Source organism: Delphinus delphis, chromosome X (assembly GCF_949987515.2).
Source record: "Delphinus delphis chromosome X, mDelDel1.2, whole genome shotgun sequence".
Classification (NCBI taxonomy): Eukaryota; Metazoa; Chordata; class Mammalia; order Artiodactyla; family Delphinidae; genus Delphinus; species Delphinus delphis.
In genome coordinates, this window is record NC_082704.1 from 66,778,095 (window position 1) to 66,793,641 (window position 15,547).

The 15,547-nt window shown below is 36.5% G+C and overlaps 1 protein-coding gene across 3 annotated transcripts in view; it reads left to right on the forward strand.

Annotated features, from left to right (window-relative positions):
- The window catches only part of PHKA1 (phosphorylase kinase regulatory subunit alpha 1), a 131,135-nt gene that overhangs the window by 11,533 nt on the left and 104,055 nt on the right, over positions 1–15,547 (forward strand). For all 3 annotated transcript variants that reach the window (XM_060002654.1, XM_060002655.1, XM_060002656.1), the window contains exons 5-6: positions 7,436–7,518; positions 11,022–11,102. In XM_060002654.1, coding sequence (XP_059858637.1) covers positions 7,436–7,518; positions 11,022–11,102 — 164 coding nt within the window. The remainder of the gene's footprint in view (positions 1–7,435; positions 7,519–11,021; positions 11,103–15,547) is intronic.

Below are 15,547 nucleotides of genomic sequence, written 5' to 3' on the forward strand. Positions count from 1 at the left end.
GTTGCCTTGAGGATGAAAAGGATAGCTGTGAGAGATAATTGAGAGGTAGAATGTGAAAGATCTTCACGGAAAATGTAGCAATTCTCTGAACATTTTTGAATTCTTAAAAATTTCAACCTTGGTTAACAGAGGCTTAGACAGAAGCTGATTGCCACTTACAGGATAGTGGCAGAGAAGCTCCACAGACCCTCTCCCCAGCAAAATAGCCATAAATGGTGAAATTTAATTTTATAAAACCGACCATTTAAAGTCACTGGAAATTGTCCTAAGGGCACACAGCAAGTGGAAAAACATTTACTCAAGGAAATCTAAATCTTAACAGTAAGAGAGTATGGCATTTGGGCCACAACTATTCCCTCCCCTGCCCCAAGGTCACCATGACAGAAGCACTACTTGAAGTGGTTGTAGCCAGGAGTACAAGGCTCCCTCTCCCCTCAGCTCCCAGTCTAGGGCTATGATATCTCCCTGAGAGAGGTAGGTTGCCAGCATTTCTCACCATCCCCAGCTCTGTGTTGCAGAAGTTCTAGTCTAGCCAAGAACAATTAAGAGGTTTGGAACTCCCTTCCTACCCCCCAGTCCCACTCATGGAGTGGAAGCTTAATCCCAGGCAGAGCAGGCCAAGAATAATAGGCCTGGCCCACCTTTCTAGTAGCATGGATGATGGGGCTGGCCATAAGAACAGAAAGCTCCATAGCTTCTCCCAAGAGAACTGACTTTATCTGGAACAGAGTGTGGGAAAGTTCAAGCCTAAGGGCACTCAAAAACAATTGAAGATTTTGGTTCTAAGAAATTGAGAGGAGGCTGATAACTCAATAATAAGAGCAGCAAGCTAACCCATAGACTAGCTAGAAGTCTTAACAGAGAACCAAGGAAAGAGAGAGCTAAAAACAGCCCTCCTAGGGTTAGAACAAATTTCAAAGACTGGCATCAAAGACCACCTGAAGTGGGGCCTGAATTTAATTGAATGAGATTGTGGAGCAATTTATGCCTTGGGGCATTGTACAATATAATAGAACAATCAGCTGGCAATTAGTGGAGATTAACATCTGGGAAAGATACCAACAGAGGCAGATATTTAATGGATCACAAAAAGATACAGTCGCTAAAGCTAAAACCACTGTCTTCCTGGGGTGACAGTGTACATGTCCAAAGCAGCACCCTCTGAAGAACAACTTCAGAGGCTGCATACTATGGGGAAAATAAATTTCACCAAAATAATCCAAGTCACTAAACAAATAAACAGGTAAACAAAAAACAAGTCCCGTAGGGAAGGGTATCAATATCTATAGATTACTACAACATATTATCTATAATATCCAGTTTTCAGCAAAAATTTATGAGACGTGCAAAGAAACACGAAAGCCTGAGCCAACACAAGAAAAAAAGCAGGTAACAGAAGCTGCCTTTGAGAGGAAGCATATGTTGAACTTAGGAAACAAAGACTTCAAAGCAGTTACTATAAAAGTGTCCAGAAAGCTAAAGGACACCATGCTTAAAGAAGTAAAGGAATATATGATGATTGTATTTCGTCAAATAGAGAATATCACTAAAGAGATAAAAATGAAGCAAATGGAAAGTTGAAAATGAAAGATTCACTAGGGAGACTCATAGATTTGAGCTGGCAGAGGAGAAGATCAGCATACTTGAAGATAGATCAACAGAGATTATGCAGTCTGAAGAATAAGAAAAAATAATAAAGAAAAATGAATAAAACCCCAGAGAAATGTAGGACACCAACTTGTGTAATAAGAGTACCAGAGGAGAGTAAGGACCAGAAAATATTTTTAAAGAAATAATGGCTAAAAACATCCCAAATTTGATGAAAAATATTAATCTACATATCTAAGAAGCTCAAAGATCTCCAGGTAGGATAAACAGAGATTCATACCCAGAAACATCATAGAAAAAATGTTAAAAGCCAAAAACAAACATCTTGAAAGCACTATGAGCAAAATTACTTGTTATGTATAAGGGAATCCAAATAAGATTATCAACTGTCTTCTCATCAGAAAAAAAGTGGAGCCCAGAAGGCAGTGGAATGATATATTCAAAGGGCTGAGAAAAGGACCTGTCAACCAAGAATCTTATATCCAGCAAAACTCTCTCTCAAAAACAAATTGAGATGAAGACATTCCCAGATAAACAAACAGTGAGAGAATTTGTTGCTAATAGACCTACCTTACAAGAAATACTAAAAGAAGTTCTTTATACTAAAATCAGAGGACTGCAGACAGTAATTGGAATACACACACACAAAGAGATCACTGGTAAAAATAATTATAAAATATGATATAATTGCATATTTCTTCTTTCTTAACTGACCTAAAAATCAATTATATAAAACAATATACTTGTATTGTTGGACTTATAGCATATAAAAATGTAAATTGATAATATCAGAACTAAGGACGTGGGTGGGAGCAAAGCTATATTGAATTAAGGAAATGATACCAAATGGTAACTCAAATCCACAGGAACAAATGAGAGAATCAGAAATGTTAAATTAGAAAGACATCCTGTGTTCATGGATCAGAAGACTTACTGTTAAGATAGCAACATTTCCCAAACTGATCTATAGATTCATTGCAATTTCTGTGAAAATCCCAGCTGTCTTCTTTGCAGAAATTGACAAGCTGTTCCTAAAATGTATATGAAAATCCAAAGGACCCAGAATGGCCCAAACAACTTAGAAAAAGAACAAAGTTGGAGGACTCACACTTTCTGATTTCAAAACTTAACTTGCAAATACTGTGATGCTGGCATAAGGATAAACATATAGAATAACAGAATAGAATTGAGAGTCAAGAAATAAACCATCACATTATGGTTAGTTGATTTTTGACAAGGGTGCCAAGATAATTCAATGGGGAAAGAATGGTCTTGTCAACAAATTATGCTGGGAAAACCAGATATCCACATGCAAAAGAATGAAATCAGACTTCTTCCTCCAACATAGACAAAAACTAACTCAAAATGAATCATAGTCTTTAATGTAAGAAGGAAAACTGTAAAAAGATCTCAATCCTCTGAGTCTTCTATAACAGAATACTGCAGAATGGGTGGCTTAAACAGCAGAAATTTATTTTGTCAAAGTTCTGGAGGGTAGAAGTCCAAGATCAAGGTGTCAGCAGGGCTGGTTTCAGATGAACCCTCTCGCCTGTCTTCATATGGCCTTTTCTCTGTGTGTGTGCATTCCTGATGTCTCTTGTAATAAGGATACCATTCCCTATTGTATAAGGACCCCACCCTTATGACCTCATTTAAAATGAATTGCCTCTTTAAAGGCCTTATCTCCAAATACAGTCACATTGGGGGTTAGGGCTTCAACATGTGAATTTGGGGGGAACAAATTCGAGTTTATTACAAACACTTAGAGGAACATATAGGAGTAAACCTTCCTGACGTTGGGTTAGACAAGGCCCTATTAGATATGACACCAAAAGCATAAGCAACTAAAGAAAAAATAAATTGGAATTTATCAACTTAAGATAAACTTCTGTTTTTCAACTTTTGTGCTTCAAAGGGCCCCTGTAAGAAAGTAAAAAAAAACAGCCCACAATATGATAGAAAATATTTGTAAGTCATATATCTGATAAGAAATTTGTATCTAGAGTATATAAAGAACTCTCACAACTCAATAGTAAAAAGATAACCTAATTTGAAATGGGCCAAGAATATGAATTGACATTTCTCCAAAGATATTCACGTGGCCATTAAGTACATGAAAAAATGCTAAACATCATAAGTCACTAGGGAAATGCAGATGCAAACCATAATGAGATACCATGTCACACCCTCTGGGATGGCTATAATCAAAAAAACAGAAAATAACAAGTGTTTCTGAGGATATGGAGAAATTGGAAGCTTCATACACTGCTGATGGGAATGTAAAATAGTACAGCCACTTTGTAAAACAGTCTGGCAGTTCTTACAAGGTTAAACAGAGTTACCATATGATCTAGCAGTTTCACTCTTAGGTATATACTCAAGAGAAATGAAAACATGTTCACTCAAAAGCTTGTGCACATACATGAATGTTCATAGCAGCATTGTTTATAATAGCCAAAAAAATGGAAGCAACCTAAATGTCCCTCAACTAACTACTCATTGGATAAATAAAATGTGATATATCTGTACAATGGAATATTTTTTAGCAATAAAAAGAAATGAAGTACTGATATGTGCTACAACATGGATGAACCTTGAAAACATGCTAAGTGAAAGAACCCAGACATAATATGTCACATATTGTATGATTGCATTTATATGAATATCTATTAAGGCAAATCTATAGAGACATAAAGAAGATTAGTAATTGCTCGGCAAGAGGTGGGGTAGGGGAACGATGGGACAAGTGTTGAAGGGAAATGGGGAGTGATGCTACAGATACAGGGTTTCTTTGGGGAGTGATGAAAATGTTCTAAAATTGACTGTGGTGATGGTTGCAGAACTCTGCATACCCTAAAAACCATTGAATTATGTACTTGAAATGGGTGAATTGCATGGTATGTGAGTTATATCTCAATATTGTTTTTAAAAATAAGGGAGAGAAAGGCTAAATTTTAGGTGAGTGCAAGTCAGTGTGTGGAGTAGAACACTGAGTCAGCCTCATTTCTCGAGCCCTACATATTTTAGTATGCTTTATACAGCACTGCCATCTTTAGCCTTACCCAAGCCTACTTCATTTAACCTGTGTGTCTCACCTCCGCATCCTCTGTTCTACAAGCAACACCTTGGCTCCATAGAAGGGACAGGAACCACAGGTCCTACATGTATGGCTTTGCTTCAAGAGACAGGTCCCTCTCCTGTGGTTGACAGGGTTGTTTAAGATCATTCAATAAGTAATTATTGAACATCTACTATTCAATATTGTTTAATACCACTTACATTAGTATGTGAGATACTTTTAGGGGCTATGTGAGATACTTTTGGGGACTTACAAATGTAAATAAAATTCCTTCAAATTCAGGTAAAGATTTATCTATGGTACAAGTAAAAAATAAGTTCATAAGAGTAAGAAAAATAAAATTCTGTGAAGCACCAAAGAGGGGAATCAATGAGAGCATCATAAGAGGAGATAGCATTTGAGCTTGGCCTTGAAAGAACAGTTAGGATTTCAAGATGTGGAGAAAGCCATGTAAACAGAATATCATGAGCAAAGGGACAAATGGTAGACATATGGCATTTATATGGTATAGTGACTAGTTAGCTGTGACACAAGCCTAAGAGATGGACAAAACCAGTTTCACACCTACTGCCTTCTCTCAATCTCTGTTCAAGCACCTTGGCACACAAAGGTGACAAGATAAAGCTATGAAGCTGATATCCAATATTACTACCTCTCTTTTCTTTTTTCCTCTCTATCCAAGAAATTAAGGTAGGTCATTACTGCTACAAGAAAGACCCTTTGCTGCTGATGCTGCCCTGTGCTGTGGTTGCTGTTTTGACAGAGGCACGGATCAGGAGGAGTTTGCAATCTGATGATCTGAATCATATAGTCCTTTTTAATTTTAAAGTTAGAGTTCTGTGATTTAACATATTTGTCAATAGATCAAAGATTTAAATGCAAAAAAAGAAACGGAAAGTACTAGAAACATTCATGGGATAAAGCTTTTTAATAAAAGCTTCTGAGAAGAAAAATATACTGTAAACAAAATCAAAGTTCAAACAAACTAGGAAAAATACTTGTAACATATGATGGGCAAAATTCTAATTTCCTTAATATTTATTAATATATTAATAACAGAAGGACCAGCAATTCAATAGAAATTGGTGAAGGACATGAAAAAACAAACAGTTCATAGGAAAAGAAATAGAGTTGGCTTATAAACATAAGAAAAGACAACCTTACTCAAAATAAAAAAGCTACAAATTAAAGTGCAAGGAAATTCTATTTCTCATCCATTAGAATGGTAAAGATCAGAAACTTTTATTAAAGCCTGTGTTTACAAAATGTGTTGGAAAAAGGCAGGCAGCGCTAGTTGGTATGTAAACTGTGGAACTTCTTTGCAGAATAACTTGGTGATGATCATCAACATTTAATTGTACATGTGGTGAAGTATTTAGAGAGAAGTGTACCCATATTTGAAGCTTACTTTGAAATGTATCAAAAAATAAGGTGGACTGTTGCATGGATATATATGTGATTAAAAAGTACAGTAAAATGTTAGTGGTTGAGTCCAGATGGTGTGTAAAATCTACAGGTGCCATGTAAAATTCTTTTATTTTTTTGTCTGAAAATATTCAAAATAAAATGTTGGGGAAAATGCATAAATCTGTGACTCAGCAGTTAAGAATTTACCTTGATATACTGGTGCATGTACACAAAGATGTAAATACACAGATATTCATTGCAGCATTGATTGTAGTGATAAAAGATTAGATACAACCTAAATGTCTTTCAATAGGGAACAGGTTACATGAATAGCCATTCAGTGGAATGCTATGTAGCCATTAAAAAAATGAGGCAGATATATTTAAACTTTTCTCCAAGTTATATATGAAAAAGGTAAGGTGCAGCATAGTATACTACTCTTTGTATAATTTTTGTATATGCATAATGTATCTCTGAAAGGATACGGAGGAAACTGGTAAGACTGGTTTCTCCCAGAGAGGAGATTTGGCAGGGTGGGAGTGATGTGATTCTGGGTGGAGGAAAAACTTTCACTGTGTAATTGTTGGTATTTCCCTTGATGGCAGGGGAGGGGAAAGAAGTTAGTTTTTAAACAAAAATGGATCATATTGTGCATATTTGGAAGCAGTATAGCATCTTGGTTGGGAACTCAGTCTCTGAAGTGAAACAGAAGTTGATAGTCAATTGAGTCCTGGTTCCACTATTTATTAGTTACATGACTTGAGGCAAATGTTTAACTTCTCTAAGCCTCAGGCAGAAAACAGAGGTACCCACCTCTTAGGGTTGTTTTGAAAATTGAATGTATGATTCATGCAAAACATTTTATTTATAAGCCCTATCTTTATATAGCTTATATTTAGAATAATTATCATTTTTACTCCCCAAAATATGGTTTTGAGTTCTTAAAATCATAATCTTTATCTACTTCTTAGTATTTAGACTCCCTCCAAGTCTTCTTTGAAATATTTGTCTTTCTTTTTCCAGATGCCTAGGTTTGTATATTTAAACACAGCACAAATTAGTTACCTGTAGAATTAGGAGTCGGATACTTTCCATTAAAGCCTACAAATAACAATTAAAATTCTTTCATGTTAAAATATGGTGGTATCTTACTTAGTTGAAGAGTAGCCTAGGACTGATTTGTGGTGTTATTTTTATGCTTTAGGAATCAAAGTGTCTCCCATTATTCCTAAGCGGGAGTGGGATTATTTGGTATAGGGGGGTCAGTTAGTCACTGTGGCTGCCTGTAAAGCCTGTAGTGATAATTGACTAGCTCTATATCTTTATTCTCTTTTTCCTCAGGACTTCATATCGTCCACAGCCTAGATGAAGTTAATTTCATACAGAACCTTGTGTTTTACATCGAAGCTGCATATAAAACTGCTGTAAGTACTCATTTTGGAATGAATTATAAACATGTGATGTTCTTAAAATACTGGACAACCTAATCCTTCTCTTAATGCTCCCCTCATAGTGAACCAATCTATAACGCTTCTGGCAGAAATTGCCTTCAGCCTCTTTACTAAGCTCTGTCGTCCTCTGTTTGCCTTTCCCCAAGGGATTTACAGAGGCAGGAGGGTCAAGGTGCAATGCTTTCATTCCTTTCAAACTCTGTAATACTTCATGGTATGTATTGGGCAATCTGGGGCTAAATTGTGGTCTTATTTTAATGTTTGTGGTTAATGGGAGCAAGATGGCTAAGGAGTATTATGGGTCAGTTAGCTACTTAGAAGTAAAATTTAGTCATGTATTTAATATCATCTGTAGACATTGATTCAGTGCTTACTATACAAAAATAGTTACTCTTTCTTATGACTACATATGAGGTAGGTTTTTATTGTCATAATATATTTAACATCTCTCTCAGGGTTTGCTGTTCTTCATTGCATGATGTTCATTGTATTGAAAATGGCTGTGTCATAAGTAGTCCAGTTTTTTTTTAGCTGTTTAGTTGTTTTAGTTTGGTTAGCTGTTTTTTAGTTGTTACAGATGTGAGGATAAATCTGCAACCTGTCAATCCATATTTACCAGAAGGATAATTCTAACATAGACATATCTGATGCAGACAGACATTATTTGTTGATGGATTGCTTTGTTTTCTGATGCCATAGGCCTGCTGTGATCCAGGGTAAAAGCCAGTGTTCTCTGACCTCTCTGTTGCAGCCAAGGGTTGCAGCAGTAGAATTAATGATATTTGTGCCTTCTCATACTCTAATCTTTGCTGCACAGACTAGTGTAGAGCTGGGTTTAGGGGCAGATGAGACTCACCATGGGATAAATATGGCTTACCTTTCTGAAGCTCCATCTTTTGACTCAAAGATTTGATATTAAAAGTAATTTAAGGTAAATACCAAAATAAATATAGGTGTGTGTGCATGTGTGTGCACGCACATGCATGTGTGCACATGGGTATTTCCAAGTTCTGTTCAATGAGAGGGCCTAGAAGCCTGACACCACAGTGGCAATGAGGACCAGCATCCAAGTCTTGAATGTAACTATCATTCTCTAATAAAAGAAACCAGGATTCCTTGTAGAATTGGTTGATTCCAGGGCTGGGGCAGGGAAAATACGAGATGAGACTGTATTTGGGTATCTTATAGTGACAAAAAGTGAGGAAGTGTTCAGAAAAATGGAGCATGTCAAAAGGGCACAGGAGCCAACCTAGAAGAACTCCCAGTGGCCAGAGCTGGAACAATTTGAGCAAAATAAATAATGATAGCATTTTATTACAACCCAGAGAATAACCTAAATATCTATAAGTTCATACTGATGTAAATAAATAGCTGAGTAAATAAATGAGGGAGAAAGGATAACTCTTCCTTAGAGAAGAATTGCAGTTAATGAGTGTAGAGGTAATGAAGGAACTAGAAAATCACCATTGAAATCACCACTGTAATAACTGTCACAGGCACAATTCACTGATGGATGCTAAATTAGTGGGTGGATGTTTGAGGAGAAACAAGATATTTGCACAATCGTAAAGTATCTCTCTGAAGATAATTATTAATTACAGGCACACCTCATTTCACTGTGCTTCCTTCGCTCTATTGCACTTCACAGTTAATTGTGTTTTTTTACAAATTGAAGGTTTGTGATAACCCTATGTCAAGCAAGTCTATTGGTGCGATTTTTCCAACAGCATTTGCTCATTTCATGTCTCTGTGTCACATTCTGGTAATTCTTGCAGTGTGTCAAACCCTCTGCCAGCAAAGAGATTATGACTTGCTGAAGTCTCAGATAATGGTTAGCATTTTTTAGCAACAAGGTATTTTTAAATTAAGGTATGTGCATTGTTTTTTAGACATGATACTACTGCACACTTAATAGACTATAGTATAGTGTAAACATAACTTTTATATGCACTGGGAAAGCAAAAAAATCATGTGACTTGCTTTATTGCAGTATTCACTTTATTGCTGTGGTCTGGAACTGAACCCACAATATCTCTGAGGTATGCTTGTAAGTAGTATAGTAATACAATAGTATAATAGAAAAATAGTAACAGTAGAATGGAGAAACTCTGCAGGCACCACCTTAACCAAGTCATTAAGGTTAACATCACCAGTAATGACATCAACATCGTATACCTCTGATACGATGTGCTAAGAAGGAGCATAATGTTTGTAGTATTCTAGTATTCTTGCCAAAAATGCATAACCTCAATCTAATCAAGAGAAGACATCAAGCAAACCCAAACTGAGGGAAATCTATAAAATATATGACCACTAATCTTCAGGAAGTGTCAAGGTCATGAAAGATAAGGCTTGAGAAACTAACTGATTGGAAGAGACTTAAGGAGGCATGACAAATGCAGCATGGTATTCTGGATTGGATCCTGGAATACATAGAAAGGTCGGACTGCCATGGCAGTCCAGTGGTTAAGACCTCACCTTCCAATGCAGGGGGTGCGGGTTCGATCCCTGGTCGGGGCGCTAAGATCCCACGTGCCTTGCGGCCAAAAAACCAAAACATAAAACAGAAGCAATATTGTAGCAAATTCAATAAAGACTTTAAAAATGGTCCACATCAAAAAAAATCTTTAAAAAAAAGGCTATTAGTGGGGGAAAAAACGGTGAAATCCTAGTAAAGTCCATAATTTGGTTACTAGTATTTTACTAATATAAATTTCTTCACTTGACAATTGTACTGTGGTTATGTCAGGTATTAACATTAGGGGAAGCTGAGTGAAAGGTGTATGGGAACTCACTGCTATTTTTGCAACTTCTCTGTAAATCTAAAGTTATTTGGAAATGAAAGGTTTTTAAAAAGTAATTTTAAATGTTATCTTTGTATTATCGAGGGGCCGTATAGAACTATGGTTAAGAATGTAGGCTTTGGAGCACTTAGACTCTAATCCTAGCTCTGTTATTCATTAGCTATGTGACCTTGGGTGAGTCACTTGACCTCTCTTTGTACCTCAGTTTCATCATCTATAAAATGTAAAGATTAAGGAAGAAACTGTAATAGTGTAAAGTGCATAGGTAAGTGCATGGTACATTGTCAGTGCCAATAGAGAGTAAAATTAGACTGGATGTTTATGATAAAATATTTGGATGATGTTTAGGCTCTGTCTCCTAGACCCCCTAGGTGTCTGCTTTGATGAAAAATTTTGAGAAGCACCTCTTTAGATGAACTAAGGTACAGTTCTTAGTCCTGATCAACTGTCAAGATATCTTCTAACTTCTTGGAGGCCCCAATAGAATTTAAAACTACTGGGAGAATAGCTACAGGGGGAACCCAACTCATTGGCCTCTCCTTAATAAGCATTGTGGGCAAGCGTATGTATGGCGAGTTAGCTAATACTTGTGCCTTTTATTCAAGGTTTGTATATCTAGTAAGTGTTTAGTAGTGATGATTTGATAATGGTGTGTTGGTTATTTTATGCCAGGACTTCGGGATATGGGAACGTGGAGATAAGACCAACCAAGGAATCTCAGAATTGAATGCCAGTTCAGTTGGAATGGCAAAGGTAATTTCCCTTGCTTTGTTTTTACCAAGTGTGGGATAAGGAATTCTGGTACACCTTTGCCATAGATAAAGCCTTAACATGAATGTGGACCATCATCAAATTAATTGGTCTTTTAAACCATAGGCAGTATTCAGAGTCTCCAGTATAACTATGGACATATAGGTGAAGACTTCTTTCATAAGTTCCAGATTTTTATGTACAACTGCTTTTGTAGCATATCTCTATTTACATATCATATAAAGACCTTAGAAAACATATCTTAAACTAAACTCATCATCTCTATCACTACAAAAGCAAACAAAAGGAGGCTTTTTTTCCTTCCATACACTAGTTGACAAAGCTTGATATCAGGGAACCATCTCTGAATCCTCCACCCCCCTCACTCTCCTGCATCCCCTATATTGTTATCTTCATCATCATTATTGTGTTCCACTTGCCTTCATCTCTTCCTTCCCACTGCTACTGCCTTAATTTCAGCTTTCATCTATGGAAACAGCAAGAAGGCATAAAATAGGATAGTAGGAATAGGATCAAACATATTCATTATAATGATAAATACACATGGCTTGATTTGTTTCCCCTACCTAAAGGCAAAGGCACAGATTGATTTAAACAACGAAGAAAGGAAATCCAGTCTATACCTATACCACCTCTAAGAGCTCTAAGATGACAAATTGCTACAGAAAGATTAAAAACAGAAGGATGGACAAAGTGTGGCCAAAATAAGCAAAAAAGAGTACGGGTGACTACGTAAATTCAAATGAAGTAGAATTCAAAGCAAAAAGTATTACATGGAACAAAAGAGGACAAAGAGGGTCCAGATAGAAGGCACAGCCTACAATGAGAAAGTCTGGCCTGGAATGTAGTTTCAATTAATACAGAGCAAAATGTATTAGAAATACAAGGCAAAATAGAAACAGTTATAAAGGGACAATTTAACAAAAGCCACTGCTAGGCTATGACAGATAAAATAAACCAAAAATAAGTTCATAGAAAATTTAAACTATATAATTAATGTGGTTGAATTAATTAATATAGAACTTTGTCCCTACAAAATATATATTCCCTAGGTAACCATTTTCTTTTTTATGTATTTTAATTACCAAAGTGATACAGATATTGAGCTTATTTTTAAAAACTAAACCCTACTCTATTTACCTCTATGTAACCTGAATTTTTAAATTCAACAATCTCACATTTCACTGAACAACATAACCAAACATCCTCTTTCATACAGGTAATCTAATTCATTCTTTTCAATATTTAATAATTACTTTGTTGATGATAATGCTTTAGTGTGGATCCTTGTACATATATCCTGGTGAACTTGCACAAATAGTTTTGTAGGATAGATTCCTAAAAGTGAAAACATTGGGTTAAGGGATATACACTTTATTTATTTATTAATGTATTTATTTATTTTGGGCTGCATTAGGTCTTTGTTGCTGTGCGTGGCCTTTCTCTAGTTGCGGCAAGCGGGGGCTACTCTTCGTTGTGGTGCGTGGGCTTCTCCTTGTGGCGGCTTCTCTTGCTGCGGAGCACGGGATCCAGGCACGCAGGCTTCAGTAGTTGTGACGTGTGGGCTCAGTAGTTGTGGCACACGGGCTCTAGAGCGCAGGCTCAGTAGTTGTGGAGCACGGGCTCAGTTGCTCCGTGGCATGTGGGATCCTCCCGGACCAGGGATCGAACCCGAGCCCCCTGCATTGGCAGGCAGACTCCTATCCACTGCGCCACCAGCGAAGTCCCTGCTTTCTCTTTCTATTTACACATACACATTATTGTTTTTGAACCAGTTGAGAGTAAATTGCAGACATGATGCCTCATGTCTCCTAAATAGTTCAGAGTGAATTTCCTCAAAGACTGTCCCATAACCATGGTACAATCATCAAAATCAGGAAATGAACACTGGCATTATACTACAACTTAATCCAAAGACCCCATTCAAATTTCTTTAATTGTCCCAATAATATCATTTATAGCAAAACACAAAAACAAACAAGAAAACCCTTATGATCCAGGATCCAATCCAGGATAACATGTTATGTTTAGTTGTAATGTCTCTTTGGGCTTCTTTAACCTGATAATACTTTAGACTTTACTCACCTTTTATGACCTTGGCATTTTTAAAGATTGTTTTATAGAACGTCCTTCAATTTGATTTTGTGTGATATTTCCTCATGATTTGTTTCAAGCTATGCATTTTTGGAAAGAATACCACAGAGGTAAGATGTGTCCTCAGGACATAATCAGGAAGTACAAGATGTGGATTTGTCCCATTACTCTTCATGTTAAGTTTGATGGCTTCATTAAGGTGGTATCTGCCATATTTCTCTGCTGTAAATTTGCTTTTTTTCCGCCTCGTAGTTGATAAGTATTTTGTGCCTGGATGATATCTGTTTAACCCATTAGGTCTCAGTTTAGACATTTCTCCAGGGAAGCTTTCCAGAACTACCTGCTATCCCAAAGACTAAGTCAGTTCTGCCTCACAATTGAGGAACTACAAATAACTAATAAATACATGAAAGAATATTCAACCTTATTAGCAAATTAATGCAACAGAATCACCATTTTTCTATCAAATTAGGGAAAATTTCTAAAATAATACCTGGTTTGCATTAAAGAAGGTTGTATCATACACTGCTGGTGATAGTTATATTGGTACAACTTGCATGAAAGGGAATTTAGCATTATGTCCTAAAAATTGTTTATATCCTGTACTTCAGGGAATTAGTGCTTAGAAAATAACTCATTCTACTCTGTTTTTATGAGTTTGACTTTTTTAGGTTCCACATATAAGTTATATAATACAATATTTGTCTTCCTCTACCTGCTTATCGCACTTAGCATAATGCCCCCAAGGTACATCCATATTTTTGCAAATGGTAGGTTTTCCTTCTTTCTTTTTTTCTTTATTCTTTTTGAATTTTATTTATTTTTTTATACCGCAGGTGCTTATTAGTTATCCATTTTATACATATTAGTGAATATATGTCAATCCCAATCTCCCAATTCATCACACCACCACACCACCCCCCACCACTTTCCCCCCTTGGTGTCCATACTTTTCTTCTCTACATCTGTGTCTCTATTTCTGCCCCGCAGACTGGTTCATCTGTACCATTTTTCTAGATTCCACATATATGTGTTAATAAAAAAAATTGTTTTTCTCTTTCTGACATACATCACTCTGAATGACAGTCTCTAGATCCATCCACGTCTCTACAAATGACCCAATTTCATTCCTTTTTATGGCTGAGTAATATTCCATTGTATATATGTACCACATCTACTTTATCCATTCATCTGTCGATGGGCATTTAGGTTGCTTCCATGACCTGACTATTGTAAATAGTGCCGCAGTGAACATTGGGGAGCATGTGTCTTTTTGAATTATGGTTTCTCTGGGTATATGCCCAGTAGTGGGATTGCTGGATCATATGGTAATTCTATTTTTAGTTTTTTAAGAAACCTCCATACTGTTCTCCATAGTGGCTGTATCAATTTATATTCCCACCAGCAGTGCAAGAGGGTTCCCGTTTCACCACACCCTCTCCAGCATTTGTTGTTTGCAGATTTTCTGATGATGCCCATTCTAACTGGTGTGAGGTGATACCTCATTGTAGTGTTGATTTGCATTCCTCTAATAATTAGTGATGTTGAGCAGCTTTTCATGTGCTTCTTGGCCATCTGTATATCTTCTTTGGAGAAATGTCTATTTAGGTCTTCTGCCCATTTTTGGATTCAGTTGTTTGTTTGTGTAATATTGAGCTGCATGAGCTGTTTATATATTTGAAGATTAATCCTTTGTCCGTTGTTTCATTTGCAAATATTTTCTCCCATTTTGAGGGCTGTCTTTTCGTCTTGTTTATGGTTTCCTTTGCTGCGCAAAAGCTTTGAAGTTTCATTAGGTCCCATTTGTTTATTTTTGTTTTTATTTCCATTACTCTAGGAGGTGGGTCAAAAAAGATCTTGCTGTGATTTAGGTCAAAGAGTGTTCTTCCTATGTGTTCCTCTAAGAGTTTTATAGTGTCTAGTCTTACATTTAGGTATCTAATCCATTTGAGTTTATTTTTGTGTATGGTGTTAGGGAGTGTTCTAATTTCATTAGTTTACGTGTAGCTGTCCAGTTTTACCAGCACCACTTATTGAAGAGACTGTCTTTTCTCCATTGTATATTCTTGCCTCCTTTGCCATAGATTAGTTGACCATAGGTGGGTGGGTTTATCTCTGGGCTTTTTTTCTTGTTCCATTGATCTGTGTTTCTGTTTTTGGCCAGTGCCATATTGTCTTCGTTACTGTAGTTTTCTAGTATAGTCTGAAGTCAGGGAGTCTGATTCCTCCAGCTTCGTTTTTTTCCCTCAAGACTGCTTTGGCTATTCTGGGTCTTTTGGGTCTCCATACAAATTTTAAGATTTTTTGTTCTAGTTCTGTAAAAAATGCCATTG